At 37.4% G+C, this 24,214-nt stretch overlaps 1 protein-coding gene, 1 long non-coding RNA gene, 1 other non-coding gene and 1 pseudogene across 4 annotated transcripts; 1 reads left to right on the forward strand and 3 right to left on the reverse strand.

Annotated features, from left to right (window-relative positions):
• Positions 1-258: 258 nt before the first annotated feature.
• On the reverse strand, positions 259-330 carry TRNAG-UCC (transfer RNA glycine (anticodon UCC)). The gene has a single exon. It is a non-coding gene; the product is annotated as a tRNA-Gly (tRNA).
• Positions 331-1,150: 820 nt separating this feature from the next.
• Positions 1,151-6,211, reverse strand: LOC118049751 (uncharacterized). Of its 2 annotated transcripts, XM_073407191.1 has the most exons (12): positions 6,139-6,211; positions 5,761-6,034; positions 5,232-5,306; positions 3,912-4,017; positions 3,711-3,799; positions 3,050-3,091; positions 2,598-2,657; positions 2,427-2,495; positions 2,271-2,328; positions 1,969-2,042; positions 1,794-1,856; positions 1,151-1,709 (listed from the first exon to the last, which is right to left on the reverse strand). In XM_073407191.1, exons 2-12 carry the CDS (start codon positions 5,881-5,883, stop codon positions 1,296-1,298), a joined length of 1,173 nt encoding a protein of 390 aa, XP_073263292.1. In that variant the 5' UTR covers positions 5,884-6,034; positions 6,139-6,211; the 3' UTR covers positions 1,151-1,295. The 2 variants fall into 2 exon arrangements, with proteins under 2 accessions (XP_073263292.1, XP_034915725.2); XM_035059834.2 differs by lacking the exon at positions 6,139-6,211 and having other exon boundaries at positions 5,761-6,107.
• A 3,657-nt stretch (positions 6,212-9,868) lies between these two features.
• On the forward strand, positions 9,869-14,433 carry LOC118049813 (phytoene synthase 2, chloroplastic-like; annotated as a pseudogene).
• Positions 14,434-23,278: 8,845 nt separating this feature from the next.
• Positions 23,279-23,930, reverse strand: LOC118049779 (uncharacterized). The gene is made up of 2 exons (XR_004687756.2): positions 23,817-23,930; positions 23,279-23,734 (listed from the first exon to the last, which is right to left on the reverse strand). It is a non-coding gene; the product is annotated as an uncharacterized lncRNA (long non-coding RNA).
• Positions 23,931-24,214: the final 284 nt, after the last annotated feature.

Below are 24,214 nucleotides of genomic sequence, written 5' to 3' on the forward strand. Positions count from 1 at the left end.
ATATCAAGCTTGGCAGTGGCTGTAGGATTTACTTTTCTAGCGATGAAGTATGGCTCGGGCGACGGTGTTGACTCCAAAAGAACTCCAGGCTGGAACGCTGGGGTTTCTTTCTTGTATGTAGTAATGGCACCGCTTAAACCTATGAAACTGGGTTTTGATGAAAATGAGTGACGCCAAGTAAAGTGGGTTTTTCTCACCTAAAAAAGGAGAGGATGTCGTGCCTCTATCCACCGGCATCCTTATGACCGCCGAGTAAAATGCGTTTGCCGGGAGTCGAACCCGGGTCTATTGCTTGGAAGGCAATTATCCTAACCGTTGGACTACAAACGCTTTTGTTGACTGATCACTGTGTTTAGGATAATTTTAGAAAAAATAAATAATTTTAAAAAAATCCTTAAAGATAGTCCGTCCGTCGGGTCAACTCTCAATTTGATTTGTCAAGAAATCCGATTTTAGGTCAGATTATAAAATTAATCTATTGGTTTGATTACTATGATTTTTAAATTGACGGGGGCAAAAAAAACAAAAGAGGCTCATATAAGATGAGGCACCCTCTTCCTCTTCAGAATCTAGATTTTCCAATACTTGTAGGTCCAAAAACAAAAACAGCATATTATTGATGCGATTTAATTTTTTTTTTATGTTTTAAAAGTATTTTTAAAAAAATTTAATTTTTTAAATTTTAAATTAATATATTTTTAGTATTTTTAAATTATTTTGATGTGCTGATATCAAAAATAATTTTTAAAAAATTAAAAAAACATCATTATCATATATTTTGATACAAAAGTTATTTGAGAATCAACCGCAATTAAAATTGTCAAACAAGTTATCGGTATATGAATGGAAATTTTATAGCTGGAAAATAGATATTATGGAGATGTAAATTTTCTATTATAATGGAGGTAGCTAGCTAGTTTTATTACTTCTATTCGAACCTAACCTACTGTCTGAGAATAGTTTTCTGAAGCTGCAAGATGTGTTCAACATTTCCAGTTTCTACAACGGAATGAGCAGGCATGTGTAATTTCCTTGGTTATTGGAAGAAATCATTTCCAGTTTCTATCTTTAAACACTAACCAAACGCAACCTTATAGAATGGAAAGTAACATGCATACACATTTTCAGCTGAAAATCTACTCATGCTCGCTGTCTGAAATAGTGTCTTGCATTGCAAGTTAATTCGGTCTTCGATAAGAACATCTAGGAATCAAAAGCTTTCACACATTCCACTCAAAAGAGTCCTTAAAACACAGTACTCGCAATTTCTTCTAGTTCGAAAGAAAATACCATTGCTAAGAACTCTTGTCAATGGATCTCTTGTCGAATAATAATTTGGAAATCACGACGCATAATAAGAAAATGAAAGGTAGAAGACACATCTTAATTGGATTATCTTTCTCCTGACGAGTATACGTATACTCCACAGTGGAATAAACACATTGCCACACAGCACCAGCCAATCCAGAATACTCAACAATAGTGCCAACAGGCTTTCTAGTTGCGGAAGTATGAAGTGGCAATATTGGCCTCATGCCCGCCCATATAATTCTTTCCTTTGGAGCCATGTGAATGAGTTCAGCGGCAGCAAGAAGCAAAGCTACAAATGCCAAGACCATGCCAATTAATGCATAACCCATCTGGTCAAAAACCGCAGATGCAATCTCTAGGATTAAGTTTGTCACCAGCAAAGTCCATCCTGATATTTCCTGTACAAGAAAGTGGTTAAATGTAAACAAGGCAGTTAAGAAAATCTCACCAATTCTCAAAAGCGTTGTTTCCATAGTTCTTACTCTATGACGTGAACTTTCTCCAGCATCCAGCAGCTGTTCTGCCTCTACAGTAATGGTCACATGCTGCACAATCCACAATGACATAATGTAAGATAATTGATAATACACAAAACAATACAATTATGACTGGCAGAGACTCATAATGTGAGATTATCTCATCTACACTATATATCACCTGGTTCGCATCATTATCATTCATCGAGTCGTCTTGGCTAGGGACAGATGGAGCAAGATTTTCAACAAGATTATCTGCAAAGTTGGCCAAATATCCATATATAGGTTGTGATATCAACCTTCGAAGAATTATTTTAAAAAGAAGACAGACAAAAAGGAATTCCATGTGTTTAGATATATAATTTGCTTTCATGCATGATTTATCTTAAATATTAAAAAATAATATAAATTATATATTGAATCCCACTGTTTTTTATTAAACTAGTTCTTTAATATAATATTAAAGTATTAATAGCAACATACCATTTGCTTCTAACTCTGGAAGAGGCTGCTGCGTGTTCCGCGAAGCTAAGGAAGGTAACTGCATTATCAAAACACATTAAATATTTTTCATGGAAGTCGTGGTGGGAATTGGAAAATTCTTAAAATCAAGAGTTTCAAAAGAAATAAAGTATAGACCTTCTCCATTAAATTTTCATTTCCAATTAATCCTTGAAGAGGCTGGTCATTCCACGAACTTGACTCAGGCTGCATGCATCATCAAAACATCAAATATTTTTCATGGAAGTCGAGGTGAAAATTAGAAAATTCTGAAAATCAAAAGTTTTTCAAAAGAATAAGAGCATAGACCTGATCCTCCCTTGGAAATTCTGGAACAGTCTGGTTATTCCCCGAAGCTAACTCCGGAAACTGCATTATCAAAACATTAAATATTTTTCATGTGAGTATGGTGGAAATCGGGAAATGCTGAAAATCAAAAGTTTAAGGTAAGTGAAGCTTAAATAAAAAAACCATCTCAACTTAAAATTTTAATAAAATCAAAATATAATTTATATCATTTTTAATATCTTTTTTTCCAAGTAAAAAAATTATTTGTTTAATTTTATTAATTAGAGTAAAAATATTATGATTTGAACTCATAATTATTTGATTATTATAATTTTAATATCATATTAAAAAATTATATCAACTAAAAAATTTTAATTATTAAATAAAATTTTAAGATGTTAACAGGTTAGAGTTCGAGTCAGGGCGTGCATCTCTTATAAAAGCTTGGAATAACCAGGGTTTCACTCACTCACCTTGATTAATAAAAGATGCTTTATGAAAAGTTTTTCTCGAATCTAAAAAAAAAAGAAAAAAAGAAAAAAAAAGAGGAGGTTAGACACGAATTGAAGGTACTTTTTCCAGCCGGCGCAAATCATTATCGCTTAATGACAACCAGCAGCCTGTTAGGCACCAACGAATAATAGGAAAGCTGAAGAGTTTCTTCAGTATGCTAGGATCTAAGATTGATGCCAATACCACAAACCAGAAATGCATATTAGGTATCATGTGACTCAAAAGTAATTGTTAATATTACAATTAAAAAAAAAACTATAATGTTATTTAAAAACTATGGTAAAATTGAATTTTAATTTAAATATTATTTTATTTATAGTGTATTTTAATAAAAAAAAATTATTTGATAAAAAAAAAAAACTGAAGAGCTATAGAAAGAGGCTAGGCATCTCAGCTGCATGCCTGATCTTCTTCTTCTTCTTTTTATTTTTTTTAAATAAAATAAATAATATGTCATTCATTTTATATGTACGTGTAAACAAATCACATCATGTTATTTACTAGTTAAGATTTTAAGGTAGCTAAAAAATTAGAATCCCAGTTTTTAAAATTTGAAATTTTATTATTAAATAAAATTTTAAGATGTTAACAGGTTAGACACGAATTGAAGGTACTTTTTACCAGCCGGCGGAAATCATTATCGCTCAAGGTAACTGACTCCAAGGGAAAGAAATGGGAAAGAAATGCGGCAATACTGTCGAGAATCTTATCTGCAAAATTGATCATAATTTAGTTAGTGTGAACTTTTAAGGCTTTTGTAATGCTTTCGTAGTATATTGAGTTTGCTAACATTTCTAAAGAAAAAGTAGCTAACATATATACCATGTGCTTGATCGAAGAAAGACCTAACGATTTCTGGAAGAATCTCCAAGTTCGACAGATCTATATCGGACACCTGCATCCAGTGGCGGGGGCCGGCCGAGGCCGGCTGCAAGAAAATTGTTTTTTCAGCTTTTTTCTTAACAATATTTATAATTTAAATCAAAATAATAAAACAACCGAAATCTTGTCTCTCTTTAATTTTATTTTCTGACTCGCCCCTGACTGCATGCATCATCAAACATTAATTCCATGAGTGTCAAGGAAGGGTTATATTTTGTATCATGTGACTTGAAGGAAATATTAATGGCCAAACTGTTGTATTTCACTATCCCATTAAGATCACGTTAAGAATTTAAGACCCTAATTCTTGGGCCTCCTGACATATAAAATATCAATAACATCACATATAAGAATGAACTGAAAAAGAATTTGACTGAAAGTATTTTTTGCAGCTTCGATCCATTAATGACAACCAGCAGCCTGTTAGGCACCAACGAATAATAGGAAAGTTGAAGAGTTTCTTCAGTATGCTAGGATCTAAGATTGATGCCAATACCACAAACCAGAAATGCATATTAAGTATCATGCATGTGACTCAAAGTAATTGTTAATATTACAATTAAAAAAAAAACTATAATGTTATTTAAAAACTATGGTAAAATTGAATTTTAATTTAAATATTATTTTATTTATAGTGCATTTTAATAAAAATAAAAAAGAGGCTATAGAAAGAGGCTAGGCATCTCAGCTGCATGCCTGATCTTCTTCTTCTTCTTTTTATTTTTTTTTTTTAAATAAAACAAATGATATGTCATTCATTTTATATGTACGTGTAAACAAATCACATCATCCTAAAAAAATTAGGATCTGAAAATTTATTTCTTAAATTTTTCAATAACTTGAAAACACTAAATAAACAACATCTTAATAACCTCATTAAATTCATTTTCAATATTAAAACACTCATTAATAGATCAGAAATATCTAAAATTAAACCAAATGATCTACCTAACCGATCCAAGTTTTATAACAAATTCTTTTTTATAATATAAATATAAATTTTATTTAATTAAATTAGCCTCTATTTCAATTTTAAAATTGTACCAAAGATCTTAAGAATCGGTAAAAGAAAAGAAATTTTTAACATATAAAATATCAATAACATCACGTATAAGAATGAAATTGAAAGAGAATTTGACTAGAAGAACAGTAATGCACAGTAATTTTAGTTGGTGTGAACTATTAAGCCTTTGGTAATGCTTTCTCGTAGTATATTGAGTTTGTTAACATTTCTAAAGAAAAAGTAGCTAACATACATACCATGTGCTTGATCGGAGAACGATACACTGGTTCATATTGTAACTTGAAGACCTTCAAGCTCGACAGATTACGCAACTGCATCATCAAAAATTAATTCCATATGTGTCAAGGAAGGGTTATTTTGTATTATGTAACTTGAAGGGAAATGGCCAAACTATTGTGTTTCGCTATCTTATGAACATTAAGAATTTAAGACTCTAATTCTTGGGTTTCTGCGTGGACATGTGTGTGTTTTGAGTTGAATTAATTAGTGTTCGTTTAATACCGCGGTAGGCTTTAATTTTAAATTATTTTTATTTGAGAAAAATATTAAAGTGATAATTTTTGAATGTTTTTTGATATTTTTAAAACGATGATATTAAGAATAAAAAAATAAAACAATATTAATTTAATGTATTTTTAATTAAAAATATTTTAAAAAATAAATAATCATGTAGTGATTTTTTAGTTAAAGAGAAGGTATAGAAATCAACAGTGAAGCAAAAACATGGATCAGAAACCACATATTTGAAAATTGTTAGTAAAGTACTGGATCGAAGACACGGAAAGGTTGCTCAGGTGCACGTCGACGACGTAGTCCAAGCGTCCGAACAGCTCCATCTCTCTCTGGTTCCGTTGCCTCCCATTTCATTTCTACCCCTTCTATTTTCATGACCACCACTCTTTTTGCTTCCTCCGCGTATCAGTACGTACTGATGTCAGTGCCAAAAGTAATCACAACCACAAGAGTAGGATTCACCCTTCCCTTCTGTTCACTCTCTGTAATTGAAAATCTGTTCCCTGGTTTGATATCTAGCAGATTCCTTGGGAAAACAAATGAAAAAAGCTGTTACTTGTTTCTCCTTTTGAAGTCGATGAAGATCTAAATCAGTAATTGCTAGTTACTAGTAACCTAGCCAGAACTCACATGGAAACTTCTTGAGGGCTTCATCTCCGCGTTAATTCACTGTTTCTTGCAAGGTTGACTTTGTAACCAAGCCAGAACCACCCACCTTGTCTGTTTGTGGTTAGGTCTACTGATGAATATATTTGAAAATGAGCATTCAAACCTTATGAAGTTGAAAGAGCTGTGTTAAATTGACCATATTATATTAACTCATAGACGAGAAAAACTAGTGTGTTTGACCTCTTGATATTGGCTTTGATCGCTATTAAAAACAGCCCTCATCATTTACCATTAATAAGAATGATTAAGCACCTACTTGACCCACTTTTCCTATTCAAGTGTAGAAGGAGTTATGTTTTCCTTAAAAATCAAACTCTAAGATCAGCAAGCCTTCATGTTCATGAAGTTCCTGGGCTACTTTATTTCTTTTTTTTATTATTATTATTTACATGGGTATCCGGACTAGCTTGCGCGCACCACGACTAATCTCACGACCCACTGAACATCCTGCAAACCTAGTGAGCATGTAAGACACCGCGGGGATGACAGGCGTGCACAATAAGATTTGAACCCTGGTGCAGAGGAAGGGAACAAACCGAATGAATTTTATACTATTTTAGGTTTTTGAGCAAATTATCTTTCACTAATCTTTTATATTATTAGAGAAAATTAAGTAACTGAGGTGAAAATGACACATATATGCAGACTGCAATTCCTAGTTTAGCATCATCGGTGGAATCAATGATTTGTTTTTTTCTTTCTTTTTTTTTGAATTTGTGAAACCTCACCTTCTAGAACGTGCACTTTGTAGGTCCAGATAAACGAGTAAAACCCCGATTGTTCCAGATTTTTACAAGAGATGTAAGTCATGGCTCGAACTCGAGACCTACTATGCAGATCTCAAGCTTTTTGCCATCACGCTACGCTCTTGAAGTATTTTTGCTCATTGCTTTGGAACAATGTAAAGATATCAACGGCTCTACATCTGCCAAGTGTCAGAAGATTAGCAATTAATATTGTTAGAATGCTGTTAGTATTGTTTGTTAGAAAAGAGAATCTGTTAGCATTATATTGAGTGAACATTCTCCGTGTGGTATCTTTCCAATACTGTATATATAAACTGAGGATGAGTAATGTAAACACTTAAGCAAAAGCAATAATGTAACAGTGCATGAATTTCGTCTTCTGCTTCTTTGTATAAACAGATTCATTCTCTGTTCTTCTTACTTTTTACTCTCTGCTCCTTCTTCATCTCTGTTTCATTTCTATATAAATATCACTGTCTATCATGGTATCAGAGCTTCCCACTCCTCCGCAAATAACACATATACCTTGGAAGGATCCGTAGTTGCACTCATCACAAACTCGCACAAGTGTGCAAGGATGTACATAGGAATCGCATATTACACATTTTCCATCACACTTCTCACAAAGGTGTCCAATAGCAATTCCTGGCTACTTCCGGCACATAATCAAATTAGGATGATGCTTGGCCAAGATCTCTTCAAGATCTTAGTGCTACTACGTGCACCTACTGGAATCGATTGGAGACTCTGTTGCTTCTCTTTCAGCAGAGAGAGGGAAACCTGGAGAAACTTCTGCACTCTATGATTTTTTTTTTTTTTTTTTTTTTTACTCTTGTTTCTGAATTCTGGCTTTATTCTCATTCTCTTCATGAAATTCCTGTGTATTTGTTGATGTGCCTATCATCTGTTTGATATATTGTCAAACTGAAAAAAAAAAAAAAAAAATCTTCTTCAACTCTCTTCTCAAATCTGTGATTATCTTCCTCTCTGTCTCTTGAATTCTAAAAAATGGTGACTACTTCTCAACTTCAAAGCTTCTTATATCTTGCTAATCTCTGTTTCTGGCATTGTTATCGCCTTATTAAACCAATTCTCTCATAAAAATCGATCTGCCTATCATCTGTTTGATATATTGTCAAACTGAAAAATTCTTCTTCAACTCTCTTCTCAAATCTGTGATTCTCTTCCTCTCTGTCTCTTGAATTCTAAAAAATGGTGACTACTTCTCAACTTCAAAGCTTCTTATATCTTGCTAATCTATGTTTCTGGCATTGTTATAGCCTTATTAAACCAATTCTCTCATAAAAATCAATCTGCCTATCATCTGTTTGATATATTGTCAAACTGAAAAATTCTTCTTCAAATCTTCAACTTCCTACAAGATTCTTCCTTCTCAATCTTTGATTCTCTTCTTTTCTATTTCTTTCCTACTAAAAGATTCCTCCTTAACATTAGCAATTTGAAGCTCAATCTGCTCAAGTATACTCGCAGGGTCCATGTTTCCAGATTCTATGGCTTCAATAGCATATTCTTCTACTGATCAGTTTGCTGCTATCCTCACCAAAGGTCTTTCCATTTCTTTGTTTCAGCATCATTGTTCCAATCTCATGCTTGGCTCCTCCAAGCCTGTGATTTAGGGGGCATGTAAAGATATCAACGGCTCTACATCTGCCAAGTGTCAGAAGATTAGCAATTAATATTGTTAGAATGCTGTTAGTATTGTTTGTTAGAAAAGAGAATCTGTTAGCATTATATTGAGTGAACATTCTCCGTGTGGTATCTTTCCAATACTGTATATATAAACTGAGGATGAGTAATGTAAACACTTAAGCAAAAGCAATAATGTAACAGTGCATGAATTTCGTCTTCTGCTTCTTTGTATAAACAGATTCATTCTCTGTTCTTCTTACTTTTTACTCTCTGCTCCTTCTTCATCTCTGTTTCATTTCTATATAAATATCACTGTCTATCACCAATCAAAGCCATTTGGCATTGTTTTTTCCGGTCTCCAAGATGTTCCTTTTTCAGGTCACACTTTGTCTTTTACATTGACTTTTACCTATCAAATTTCCTTTCTAGTTTTGGCAAGTATGGCTAGATCCCGATGGATTTAGTGAACTTTCTCAGCACCTCGCTGTGCTGGTTCGGTTGAGCCAAAGCAAAGATGGTCTCAGGTCTCAACTTACATAGGGTGCATCACATCAATGGACAGTCAAACTGCCAAGAAGCAGCTCCAAACAGGAACTTTTAGCTTTGTAGATGTACCGAATCCTGATGTTGAGATGCTCCAAAGGAAGCACTACATGGAACTAGTCCAACTGACATGCATCATGGCCTCCATAATTGGAAGAGGACGTCAACATGACCTATCATTTGATTAGTTCATTCACGGGGGAGGGTTTTATTTTACTTCTGTACTGTAAAACTTCCTGCATAATCACTTCAGGACATAAATAGAATCGAAGGGTGTAGGGAGGCATCAAGGTGATCAAGATTCTTGTTGCATAGTCTTAAACAAAGTTTTGGATAGGTTGGTATTGGAAAAAATCTAGCATCTTCGTAACACCCAATATTCTCTAAACACCACATTAGGGACTCATGTCTTTACTGAAAAATAAAAATAAAAAAACTACAAGTTGTCATGATTTTGTAAAGCAAACTGATGTCCTTGATAAGACCAAGCCATTTGAATAATCCCCCATTTTTTGCTTGAAAAGTCTAGTAAGCTGAAACTAGTTGGCAATTTGCATGACGCTATCATCAATTTCCTTTTGATAAAGAGATTGAAACGGACAGGAATTAAGGTAGAGAGACAGCTAATTAATTGACTTAACATTGCTAGAGAGTATAAATGTTTGAGCTGTTCGATATTGAAGTATCATGATCAAGTTATTAAGTAACGTTTTCTGATGTTTTGAAGGAAGTTCAAGATCCTTTCAAGCCATTTTATCATTCTTCTAGAGAGCTTTTTCTTACCCGAGAAGAATCATTAAACGTTTCCGGATGTGTTCTACATTTTCACTTTCGTCTATGCCTTGCAATGGGGCAGATAATGGCAAGTTCTTGCGCTCAAAATCCTCGGTTACAAGAGCAAGAGCTGAAGTGATCGCAGCTCCTAAGGGATCAAGCCAACGTGGTTTTTCTCGGCTATTAAAACATGGAATTCCTCATACTGATCTTCAAGTACATGAAATTGTTGAGAGGCAGTCTCAGGCTAACAGCTTAAGCAAGCAAGATATCTGTAGAAAGCCGGAGTTCCATCCAGCGTTTCTTGAAGAAGCCTATGAAAGGTGCAGAAACATTTGCGCCGAATAGGCAAAGACTTTCTATCTAGGTAACATTCATATCCCTTTACATTGTTCATTGCATGTATAGTTCTAGATGTCATGATTCAAGGAATTCTATCTCGTCGTTTCGATGCTTGCTTGATTGCTTACCAGATCCCATTACCACAGGTTTCCAAACTGTTTTATGATTTATCAAAACATTTAATTTGCCTCTATATGTCATCACAAATCGTGTGGCAAAATAATGATGGTCATTGTCTCTCGATGCAGGAACTCGGCTGATGACAGAGGAGCGACAGAAAGCCACATGGGCAATTTATGGTAAGAGATTAAAGCCCAGAATAGATAAATTAGTCCTTCAAAGACAATACTACCAAATTATTTATAGTTCCAAGAAATTACTTGAAAAGATATTCAGTTCAGAAGATCGAAGAAGCAATTCAATTGATCCTAACAGTCACACTAGAGATGAATTAAGTGTTGTAACCCATTTTTGAGTCCCCACAAAAAATAAAATAAATAGCCAAAAGATGTTAGAAAAATAACAGGAGGCATGAAGCGCTCAGAAAATGGTCAGAAAAATTAGTCAAGGAGGTTAAAAATACAAAGATGGATTGTTGACAATATATTCTTAAATGATGAGAGCCCTGGTGGATAAGAAAATTTGTTTTTTTGAGGAGGAAAGTCCAAATTTGGAGGTTTATGGACTTAATTGGATTTTTAATTGAATTTATAGAGGATTTGAGTGCAAGAAAAATTGATTTTTAAGTCAATTTGGGCTTTAATTAGAAGAAATTTAAGTTCTGGGGCCATAATATATTTTTTAGGAATTTATTAGGTCAAATCAGGGGCTTAATTGCATAAATATTGAAGTTTAATGGCCAATTAGGGGCTTAATTGTGAAAATCCGAAACCAAGGACCAATTTGGAAAAGGCACGAAGATAGAGGGGGCTGTATTGAATTGATTCAGGGGCCTAATTGAAGAAATTGGAAGTTTATTGATTAATTGAGGGCTCAATTGCATAAATCAGAAGACAAGGACCATAGTGAAAAAAGCGGCCAAATATGAGGGCGGCGTTTGAATTTTTGAAGGATGCAATTGAAATAAACAAAAGATAATTGAGGGCTGACTTGTAGATTGACGCGTTCTGGCGCCTTGTTTCATTTAAATGAAACGGCGCGTTTTGTCTAAACCGACGCAGTTTCATGTTAAAAAAAAAAAAAAAGACTAGAACGGTGTCGTTTTAACGACACTGTTCCTCTTTCTTCTTCCCCTAAACGTGCAGCAGGGGAAGAAGGAAAAGTTTTGCCCCTCTCTCTCTCTCTCAGCGTGCTCTGCCAAAAACCCGACCCCCCATGCACTCTCATGATGAAAAATCGGGGGAGCCGCGCCTTGCCAGCCATGGCCACTGGCCAACCGAGCGGCGCTGCCCTGCCCCATGAGCAGCCATAATGAGCCCCGCTCCCTTGCCCTCTATAAATAGCAACTCAACGCCAGCACGCGGAGAAAAAAGAGGAGGGAACGAAGGAGGAAACCGAGAGGAGAGAGAACCAAAGAAAAAACGCAGAAAAAAGAAGAGGAAAGAAAACAGAAACGAACTAGAGAGTGAGAGAGAACTAACCGAAAGGAGGAGAGAACAAACCGAAAACAAAAAAGAGCGAACCAAAAGGAGAAAGAAAGGACCGAACGAGAGAGAACCGTTAGTAAACCCAAAAACGAAAACGAAAGAAGAGGGAAGCACGCGGAGGAGAAAGGAAGAGCAGTAACCTCTCCCTCCGCCGTTTGAAACAGTAACACCGCTTGAAGCCGTCGTCCGTGAGCCACGACACCGCCACCGGCCTCCACCGCAACACCACCAGCGAAGCAGTCCGCTCAGGAAGCCATCGCCTCCTCCACGCCAGGTAAAGTCTTCTCCCCTGCATTTTTTTTGCTGCATGCGTTTGCCTTCTGCATGCAGAATGATTCTGCATGCAGGAGGAGGGGAGGGGAAAATTAATTCCCCCCCGTTTGATTTCTTTTGCTGGGCCAGGCTGCTTCTGGCCCAGCTTTGATTATTTCTGGGCCAGACCGATTCGGGCCCAGCCTTGCATGTCTGGGCCGGGTCTGGCCCAGACTAAAGAGAAATTTTGTTGGGCCGAGATCGGCCCAACCTTTTTGGGCTGAGTCCGGCCCAACCCACATAATATATTATATTATTTATTATATTGTTTTATATTATTTAAATATATGTGGATATATATATAAAAAAATCAAAAAAATATTCTGAAAAATCCTTGAAAAAGATTTTTGATTTTCCTGCATATTTTTATCAAAATGGCTTAATATTGGTTTGTATTTTTATACCGTAAAGATACAAATCCAGTATTAAAATAGCCGGTTTTCGTCAAAACATCAAAAAAATTTAAATAAAAAAAAGTTTTTGCTTTCAAAAAAATTCTAAAAAAATCCTTAAAAAATATTGTTGATTTTCCTGCATATTTTTATTAAAAGGGCTTAATATTGGGTTTTATTTTTATACTCTAAAGATACAAATCCAATATTAAAATACCTGGGTTTTCGTCAAAACATCAACAATATATATATATACATAAAAAAAAATGTTTTAATTTTAATGCATACGGCTTAGTCTCTCCAATATATATATATATATATATATATATATATATATATATATATATAAATATTATGACATCATATTTTCACACAACAAAGGAAATTTCAAAATAATATATGTATTAGCATGCATTTTGGATTTAATAACCAGTTTATTCAAGCCATGAGAACTAGGCCAATATTTCAAAATTTCTAAAAAATTCTTTTTGTCTTCTTGTAGTATTTGGGATTACAAATTTATACGTAAAACGTATTCCTAATATTAAAAATAAAGTTTTTTGTATAGATGTTAGAACGGTTAGGATTTTACCCGATAAGATAAAGACCTCCTTACCGAGGAGGATTTTTCTTGAACTATGGACTGACCAACAACTAGAAACACAATAGCACCTTAGTTTTTATCAGACAATCAAACAATGCAGCTTACCTTAGGTAAGGCGTATTTGGGATGCTAATACCTTCCCTTTACGCAACCAGTCCCCGTACCCGATCTCTGAGACCAGTTAGGGTTCCTAGTGACCAAAATACTAGGTGGCGACTCACATTCCATTTTTCACCGATCAAAGACAAGAATTTTTTGTCTCCCCACATTTTCCACATAGAAATAGATTTACATTCCTAGATTTAAAATGGAAAACAACAATTATATTTCTCGCCGCGACGCCGCACACGTGCGACATTAAGCAAAGAGGTTTACATAAGAAGTAAACTGTTATGAAAGTTGTTCTACTGCAACTGAAATGTTTTCTGCAGTATGGTGCAGGAGGACAGATGAACTGGTCGATGGACCCAATGCAGTGCTCATGAGCACTGCTGTTCTTGATAGGTGGGAAGAGAGGCTGCAAGACATCTTTGATGGACGCCCCTATGACATGCTCGATGCTGCACTTACTGATACCATTTCCAAGTTCCCTTTAGACATTAAGGTGCTTGGAATGTTTACTAGGTGGATTAATTCCTAGCATAGTGTATGTTCTCAATCTGATAAGAGTTTTTTTTTTATCATCTCACAGCCTTTTAGAGGCATGATTGAAGGTATGAGAATGGATACGACAAGATTCCGTTATGATAATTTTCAAGAGCTCTATCTTTATTGCTATTACGTTGCTGGCACAGTCGGCCTAATGAGCGTTCCAGTGATGGAAATTGCAGCAGAATCTGAAGCTTCTGCTCAAAGTATTTATAATGCGGCACTGTACTTGGGTATTGGAAATCAGCTTACAAACATTCTTAGAGATGTGGGAGAGGAGTAAGTTCTTTTTTCCGTACAACTCCCATTCAGTTTTCTCGTTTGAATCTTTTAACTTAGTTCAGTCCTTTTTCTTTCAGTGCTTTGAGAGGGAGAGTTTATCTACCGCAAGATGAGCTTGCACAATTTGGGCTATGCGGCCAAGATGTTTTCGCAAGAAAAGTCACTGATGGATGGAGAGAGTTCATGAAAGAGCAGATAACAAGGGCAAGATTCTATTTCGACCTTGCAGAAGAAGGGGCTTCAAAGCTTGAAAAGGCTAGCCGGTGGCCAGTATGAACTGAAAACTTTCCATTACTTGCAGGATAAATTTGCAACACTTCCAACTTTAACCTATATTGTACCTTAAGATTTTTCATATGTTGACACATTGGTCTGTGATTTGTTGCAGGTGTGGTCATCCCTACTAGATTTTTTTTTTAATAGTCGAAATTTTATTAAAAGGAAAAAGCTACAAAGATAGTAGCCTAACTTACATCAGAAGAACAAGCAGAGGAAAGGGAAGCACAAAAACTGTTGCATGAAACAGGGGATAACAACAAAAAGAGAACAGACAAATCAAAAGAAACGAACTCCTCCCGACTAAACATTCTCTATATTAAGCTCGAAAGAGTTGGAGTCAAGCCTCAGCCATAAAGCAATACTTTGGCGCACCATGGAGAAACAGATTTGAAGGTTAGGGGCAACGTCTTTAAAAATAACATCATTTCGATGAAGCCAAAGATTCCAAACAATGCATGAGAAAAGAAGTTGCCATGAGAGAATTTGTTGCTTGCCTTTAACCATAGAAGACCATTGGTAGCACATATCATCAATAGATTTTGGAAAAACACTGCAAAAGCCCCGATTAGAAAGCAGTTTCATCCATATATTCCAAGAGAAGTGGCAGTGAATGAAGAGGTGACTTGAAGATTCCAAGCTTTTATTGCAGAAAGCACATCTTGACTCCTGAAGGGAGAGGTAGTCGCGTTGAAATAGGAAATCTCTTGTGGTTACTTTATCTTGGACAAGGAGCCAAAGGAAAAGCTGCACTTTTGGTGGGGTTAGTTTTATCCAAACAGAAGATTGGAATGGTTTGGCTCCACCGTAGAGTAACTGGTCCATCAATTTAGAGCAAGATTTTACACTGAAGAGGCCATCGTTGTTGAGGGTCCAGATTTTCTTATCCATCTTGTGGTAGAACATTGGCTTGGATTCCAGCAAGGATGATAGAAGTGATAGTTGTTCTTGTTCAAAATGAAAAAGAGGTTTGCGCCATTGTAGGGACCAGAGCCAGATTCCATTGCTCCATCTACCCATGTCAGCCACCAAAGCATATTTAAAGGAAGACAAAAGATATAGCCTTGGGAAGGCTGTTTTGAGAGGGTCATCACCAATCCAGCTGTCTAGCCAAAAGGATGTTAAATTGCCATTCCCCACCATGAATTTGCAATGATTCGTGAAGACTTGGTGAACGTCGGTTTGAACAATGGACATAATATCCTTTCATATCTTGGATGGTTGGTTGTAGAAAATTAGGATCCCATTCTCATAAGATGGATTGTACATTGAAGAGATAATCATTTTCCATAAGCTTGTACCTGGGGAAGAGAGTCTCCAAATCCATTTTAGAAGCAGGGTTATGTTTTTCGATATAAGGGAGCCTACATCGAGGCCTCCTTGTTTCTTATCGCGCATCACTATTCTCCATTGGATCTTGCAGAAAGATCTTTGCTTGGTACATCCACACCACAAGAAACATCTTTGGATGGATGAAAGAAGCCTGCCTACCCCTTTTGGCATCTTGAATACAGACATAAAATATATAGGCAGTGAATTAAGGACACTTTTAATTAGACATAGACGACCAGCCATGCTTAGTAGTCTCCCCTTCCATATATGAAGCCTTTTACGAAACTTCTCTATCACTAGCTTCCATGTAGAGATACGAGATGGATTGGCTCCTAATGGCATGCCAAGATATTTGCTTGGGAGGGAGTCTGATCTGCAAAAAATAGATGTAGCCAAGCGCAAACACAAGTGATCATCGATATTGATACCAATAATGGAGCTTTTATGGAAGTTTATATGAAGGCCCGAAGACAGAGCAAACCATCTTAAAATTCTTTTGACTTGAACTAACTGATCAATATCTGCCGAGATGAATATTAATGTGTCATCTGCATATTGAAGATGGCTGACAAAAATTCCTGATGCAAATTGCAGCCCTTTGATAATATTCCCACTAGATGCCCTTTGAAAGAGAATAGAGAGGCCCTCAGCAGCTATGTCAAACAGAAAAGGGGAATCAGATCTCCTTGACGCAGCCCTCGCCGAACCGAGAATTCTTTTGAAGGAGATCCATTGATGAGGACCGAGAGTTTTGATGAAGAAAGACATTCATAAATCATGGTTCTCCATTTTCTGCCAAACCCCATATAACCCATGATATCATCTAGGTAATCCCAGGAGACTGAGTCGAAAGCTTTATGAAAATCAATCTTGAAAATCAAACCTGCCGCTTTTCGCTTTTTTAGATCACTCACCAGCTCATTTGCAATCATAAAGCCATCTATAATGTTACGGTCTGCTATAAATGCTGATTGGTTAATGCTAATGATATCTTGCATAACAGCTTTCAGTCTAGATGCAAGGATTTTAGCAATGATCTTATAAATACCATGAATCATGTTGATGGGCCGAAAATCTTTAAACTCAATGGGTTCGACTGTCTTGGAGAGGAGAGTTACGTAGGTTGTATTGATTCCTTTGGGAAGCCTTCCTGTTCTGAAGAAGCTTAAGACTATATCAAGAATGTCTTGAGCAATAAAATCCCATGCTAATCTGTAGAATTTGAAGTTGAAACCATCTGGTCCAGGACATTTTGACCCATCACAACCCCATACACCGCGCTTCACTTCTTCCATTGTGATTTCTTGCTCCAACCATTCAGAGGATTCTTTAGAGAGACATTTGAAACCCAAAGGATTTAACTGCGGCTTTTTACCAGAGGGGGAGTCATACAACTCAGAGAAATAATCCACAGCAGCTTGCTTAATTCCCTGCTGAGAGTCAAAAGTGTTGTCATTATGGTGGATTTTAAGTATTGATGATTTAGCCTTCCTGAAATTGGCAATCATGTGAAAAAACTTGTTATTTCTGTCACCCAATTTGCACCACATCTGTCTTGATTTCTGCCTCCAAATAGATTCAATATGATTGTTGCGAACCCAACGATCTTTCAACAAAAAGTCTAAATGCTCCTGCTCTTGTTCAGTTAAACCTTCTTCTTCACATTTTTCCTCTAGTATGTTGATAGCTGAAAGGGTTTGTTGAAGGCCAACTTCTTGATTTCCAAATACAAGCTTATTCCATTGCCTCAATTTGACTGCAATATGATTAAGCTTTTTGAGAAATTTAAAGCGGCCAGGGTGAAGGGAGCATGCATCATTCTAGAAGCTTTCAATAATGTGCTTGAAATTTGGGTATTGAGTCCAACAATCCAAGAAACGAAAAGGACGTCATCCATGGTCTTGCAAGAAGCTACATAGAATTAGAGGGCAATGATCTGAGAACTCTCTTGGAAGTCGTCGAAGAGATAAACTAGGGAAGTGAAGATGGTAGGTTGAGCTTGCGAACATTCGATCTAGTTTTTTCTTGGACCTTCCTCTGAACCAGGTAAAATAACCTTCTGCTAAAGGGTATTCAGTGAGCTCACAAGACTGCAGGAATCTGCTAAAAGAATTTGAGCCTGCAGGATGACAAATTCCACTGTTTCTGTCTTTCTGAGAGAGCGTTTCATTAAAATCTCCTGCTATTATCCATGGAACTTCAAAAGCATGCTTCAGAAGAATGAGATCCTCCTAAAGTTTTTGTCTGTCCTGATAGTTACAAGGAGCATAGATGCCAATAACAAAGCAATGAAAATCACTGTGAACATGTTTACCATATAAACCGATCCAACCATGACCATATTCAATATTAGAGACTTCAAAGTTAGTGCTTTTCCACATAGCAAGCAGACCTCCTTTTGATCCTTGAGCATCATTACTAAACCAACTCACATGATTTTCATTCCAAATACGAGATACAAAACCAATGGAACAATTAGCTAGCTTAGTTTCTAGCATGAAACATATATCAATCTTATATTCTGCTATTAATTTTGTGATTCTTCTTCGTTTCCTCATCATGCCCAAGCCACAGGAATTCCAAGAAAGAATATTCATGACAGAATTAAAAGGCCTATCTGCAGGGATGAAAACTTACTATTCATTGTTGTTTCTACCAATCTTCCTTCTCCTTTTCTAGCTGTCTTATGATAAGACCAGAAAATTGTTCCAAGAGAGCTGAATTACCAAGACCCAAAGCTTCTCCCAAATGGATCATTTTGTTGACTTCATTGTGGGACGACTCCGCTGCATATTCTTTCAGGTTACAGGTATTATTCACCCTGATGTAAGAGTCTATAGAAGATATGCTTGCTGAAGAGTGCTGAAGAGTGCAAGGAGAGGAGACTCCCAGTAGAGGATATTTTCTTTAGTCTTGGTTGTTTGGTTGTTGGGGTCTGTTGTTGGTTAGAAGTAAGAGGCAAGCTTTGGATTTTGAAGTGGGATTCTAAAGAATCATCACTATTAACAGGGGTATAAGGTTGTGGCGAGAAGGAGGCTCTTTTGAAAGCCATGCTTGGATGTTCTATTGGGCTTGCTGAATTCACATCGTATAAGAAAAGGCCCCGCTCTGGTTGGAGTTGAATTTGGGAGAGCTTGTTGGTAGAGAGACAATGGTGGGGAGTTCTAGGAGCCACTATTTCTGGAAAGAGATCTTCAACAACGATATGTAGCCGTTCTGTGTTATCAATGGCATTTATTGTGGCTGTAAAGCTATGATCGTAGACCTCATATGTCCCATGTCGATTGTGCTTCCTTACCTCCATTGTGTGTCCCTTGTCATCAGATCCACAATTCTTATCAGCGATACCTAGCCTGCAAATGTTGTCATCTCCTGCCAAGTCAAAAGCCAGATCAGTGTACACTTCATCATCTGAGTCACTGTCAGCACTATCTCCCTGAAGTAATGTGGTTTGAAATTCTGCCATCGAGTATGAAATTCCTTTTGCCTCTGGATATCTTAAAAGGTCAATCTCATCCAGCTGTATGTGTACTAACTTGGAGTTTAGCATGAGAGCTATAGAGTCGTGGATCTCCGGCAAGTGAGTACCTATAAGGATTTTCACACTGTGAAGTTCAGAGATTTTTAGGCTGGTTTTGTCAAAACCTATCACCCGTCCATGGTTCATGAGAAGGTTTGAGATACATCTCAAACTCCAGCAAGAGATAGGCAAATGAGAGATAGAGATCCATGCTAGACGACTCTCTGTCACATCTTCTTCCGTCCACGGGTGAACTTCATCAAAGCAGAGCCTCCAGCATTCCATACCTTTCTGCATGGCTTGTTGCATAGATTTCTCATCATCAAAGCTTATGATTGCCTGTGATCCCCCTAGGAAACGGAAAGCAGAGAAGCAAATGCCTAGCTGAATTAATCCATGTCTGATTTGTGCATAATCTACTCCCTGAGATATCTTGCCTATAAGACTATTTCTTAACCATAGAATTTCCTCATCTGTAGTGTTGAAAGAAATGAAGTTACGAGGACGTGGTGTGGCATTATCAGACGCTTGATGCACTTGACTCCCTGATCTTACTGCCTCAAGATAGCTTCGGTTGTCTCTTACACGGATGGGGGCCTTGGCTTTGTTGTTGAGCTTGGGTATTTGTTTCCATGTTCCCATTATTTTCTGTTTCGTCACTTCATCTTTTCTTCTGTGCTTAGCCACATTAACTCTCAGCTTATAGGAATCAAACCATATGTCATTTAAGCATTCTAGCAGAGTTTTGTCTGACAGATTCGAGAGGATGGTGATGAAGCCAAAATGCTTTCCTGCTTGATTTGTTTTTCAAGAAACAAACAGCTTAATAACTTTCCCCTGTTTTCTGAAACAGCCTTTAAGCTTATGGTAATCGACCCAACTTGGGAAGTTTTCAAAGTAACATTGTAGTTGATAATCACGATAGTTTGTTGAAGTCTGAGTGTTTAAGGTGATGGATGGTAGCTGAGGCTGGGGGTAATATGGCTTGTAGGGGTGTTCACGGTCCGGTTCGGTTCAGTTTTAACATAAAAATTCAACAGAACCGGAAAATACCATTTCTTGTTAATATAACCCGAACCGAACCGAAAACCGGTTCAAACCGAACCGGTTTTGTTCGGGTCGGGTCGTTTTTTAGCCTTAGAAACCAGAAAAACCGAAACTAATTAAATAAAAGAAAACTTGGCTGAATCACAATCACTGCCCCTCCTTGCTTGTTCTCTTTAAAAAAGCCTAGCCCAGATGGTTCATTTCCGGCTACACGCTGGCGTTTTATTCTTCATCGTTGTTGTTCTTTTCCCTTTACTTTGCTCCGACATTCGTTCAATACCGTCAAGGGAGGGGAATAGCGGTGCAGTTGAAGTGCTCAACGAGTATCGATTCGCTGAAGCGTCGGAGTATCGTAACGGGAGAGACTGTCCTATTTTAACAAGCAATGGCCGGTTAGTCTCCTCCTGCGAGCCTTCTTTAGTTCACATAGCCATGACTCTTGATTTTGAGTATCTACGGGGCTCAATCGCTGGAAGGGGGAACAGAGAAGTGGGAGGGTGAGTGGGTTGGTTTTGGGGAAAATAGAAGGGGGAGAGTGAATGGGGTGGAAAGGTTTTGGGGAAAAGGGAAGGGTATTTATTATTTAGGTTTATGATGTTTTTTTTAATATATTTTTTTAGATTTAATTAAACCGGTTCGGTTTGGTCCGGTTTAATCGGTTTAAGTTTTTTAAAACCGGAATCGAACCGGACCGGGTGATTTTTTTAAAATTTTTAATCGGTTTATTCAGTTTTTTCTATCGGTTCGGTTTTTTCGGTTAATTTTTTCTCGATTTTCTCGGTTTAATCGGTTGGTCGGTTTTTTTGAACACCCCTAATGGCTTGTATGGAAGGTCAAGTTCATTTTTGTGTTTGTGAGAAGGAATTAAGTTTGTCTGGAACGGTGGCTGGGTTTTTTGAGAGAGAGCTTTCCCCTCCATGGCTGGGTTGAAAAGTTCTCTTTGTTGTTACTGTTATTGTATAGGTTCTTACCTCTTGAACCGATCCCAAATCACAGCTTCAATCCCCACCCCAACCAATCTCCTCTTTCCCGTAGTCTTCCATCCTCAATTGGGAAAGGATCCAAATCAACAACCGGTCCGGGAGATTGTTTGTGCGATGATTTCTTCTTAATTGAGTTTCGATTATTGTCCTTTTTTCACAGATCTGCGTTTTTTTTCTTCTCCTCCTTTAGATTGGCTTCTTTCGAATCTGTCACTGCTTGTTGCCCGAGAGTTCATCCCTGTAGCACATCTGGTTGTTGGGCATCGCCAGCGCTGATGGCGGCTGGATCTCGGTCCAGATCTGCTACACAAGTTCGAGTCTTTCTTTCTCTTTCAGATTTATCTCATTTTGGTTCTGTAGGGGCTGCCGTGTGGTGGCCACTGCTGGAGGAAGCTTCAGAGCTAAAGGAGATGAAGAGATCGGGGAAGATGGGTGTTGATGTGGCGGTAGACCCCTGCTTCTGGAGAAAGGAAATCGATGGTGATGCTGACCTCCTCTGCTGTCTGTGTTCTCTGCTCCACCGTTCGGTTTCTCTTCAGTGCTAAAGGAGATGAAGAGATCGGGGAAGATGGGTGTTGATGTGGTGGTAAACCCCTGCTTCTGGAGAAACGAAATCGATGGTGATGCTGACCTCCTCTGCTGTCTGTGTTCTCTGCTCCTGGTCGTAACAGAACTCTGCTAGCTGCTATTCATCCCTACTAGATTACGATAACTTCACAAGACGAGCTTATGTTGGAAGAACAAAGAAACTTCTCACATTGCCCCTGGCATACACAAAAGCTCAATCAATGTCTAGCTTGATCCTTCAGTAAATCAAGATTTTGTCAGCAGCCCTAAGGTGGGGGAGTTATGACAGCAAACAGTGGAGAAGTGGAGTGAATAGTGAAACAAGATTATGCTTGGTGTATCATAGAGGAAATCGTCAAAGTTTGAATGTTTGTAAGATTGGTTCATTGCTTATATCAGGTTCTCAATTCTCTGGTAAAACTAGAATTTTCATGGAAACTAAATTGCACATACATTTCTCAGTTTTCAAAACTATGACCCTTGCTTAAAAATTGCTTGCAATGCAAGTGTCAAACTTCTGAGGCATTTATCAGACGATATGCTGTTCTCTATATGCTCACAGCAGAGAAGACATGCTGCTATGGCATCCATATCCTGTTTTGGGTTCGAGCTCTCTCCTGGCACTAAGCCTAAGCACACAGATGAAAGGAAAAATATATTAAATAATTATAATTATATGATCTGAAAGCATTTCAATTCATTAACATTAATACCCAAACAAAATTGGGTTCTAAAGAAGAAAGAAAAAGAAGATTTATTACATGCTATAGCTTTGTATCTTAAGGTTTTTGGCCTTCATTAGAGTAGACTTCCCTATTTGGGGTTATCTAAAAATAGACAACGCTTTAAGGTTGGCGATTTTGCAAGAGATTCAAAGCTCAGTGGGCATTGAAAATGACCATACCCATTGCGAAAGATTCCTAGTTAAATGTAGAATCAATAGATGCCATTTGCCCTGAGGTGCTGCCTCAACACTTTCAAACCGCCTGCCTTTCGTTATCAAACAAGTACTGGCAATCATCCATCCGCACCATAAATGGCATAAACCGTCCACTCACACAAACCACCAGTCTCTTATCCATCAATTACAATCCAAAATATCAAGGAACCGCCACTTTAGCTCTCCACAACCTTTCAAGGGCAGGAGCCAGCTGACAGAGACAGTAAATGAGTAAACTGATTGTTTTGCTTCAATATTTGTAGAGGGAGACAACACTTCTCGGAACTTCGCACTGGTGACATAATCAATATTTTGACAATCCATGATCAAGGCAACTATCATAGAGAAGATGATAGGGAGAAACCGCTTAGCAAGTCTATGTTTCGCGGGAAAATCACAACCAAAGCTTGTAATGAACTGTCATGGGAAACTTAAAGGGGGGGTTTAAATTCAATTTCAGGTTCAGCTTTCGTATGCAATGTGCAATCAAAAATTATCTAGAAATGTTAAGGAACCTACTGGAACACTTGGTTAGAAAAAAAATATAAAAGCACCCATTTTAAGTCAACTCATTGTCTCTCTACACATACCCAACCCTGAAACAACCATCCTTCTACAAAAAGGAATAAGATAACAAAAACAGAATCAAGGCAAAGGAATAAAAGATGCCGCATTGTTTGCTGGAAATGGTACATTTGCGGCTATTTGGTCACCACTCCACTGCTTCCTCTTATGGAAACTCTAGCATAATCAGCAAACCAATTGAATCAAGGAAGCTCCACCTGCCCGTTATTTATGCTTTCTGCCACCCACCCCACCCACCATGATCGTGAATTTATGCTCTTAGATTTGAAAAATGCCCTCAATAAGTGAACCAGCCACAAAGCACTGGCTGGAAGGATTCGGCATCTCAAGACCAGCTTCAATCATAGGAAATAATCTGGTGTTCTCCGGGTCACATCTGGCTCGCCCCTCCTTGGAGCAGGCTCAAACTGCAAACATATTTTGAAGATATTATTTTGAGCCTAACTTATGTGACATTACCCATGGAGTGCTCTAGCATCAGACACCAACCTGAATGAATGTGTGACCCTTGCAGTCATCAACTTCCAAAATAGAAGCCATGTTGCCACAGCGGTAGCAATAGTTGGGTGCACTAAAGATAGTGACCACCTTTTGTTCCTGTCATGAGTAAAAAAGCACAATCAATCAGATGAAATTTGCAAACCAGAGCAAGAAATTCACCAAAAGAATTTCTGGAGGTATATATGTTGATTGTGGAGGTATACATGTTGCCTCATGTATTGCGCATGCAAATAAAAGAGTTGATATTTGCTGTGACAAGATTAGGTGCTAACATTCCAAAAGTATGTGATTCATGAATTTGAGCGGTGAATGATGTGTTAGAATTGTGTGAATTTTTTTTACTCTTTTAATTGACACTAGTAGAAAGAGGGGGGCATGAACAGTGG

Source organism: Populus alba, chromosome 1, assembly GCF_005239225.2.
Source record: "Populus alba chromosome 1, ASM523922v2, whole genome shotgun sequence".
Lineage (NCBI taxonomy): Eukaryota > Viridiplantae > Streptophyta > Magnoliopsida > Malpighiales > Salicaceae > Populus > Populus alba.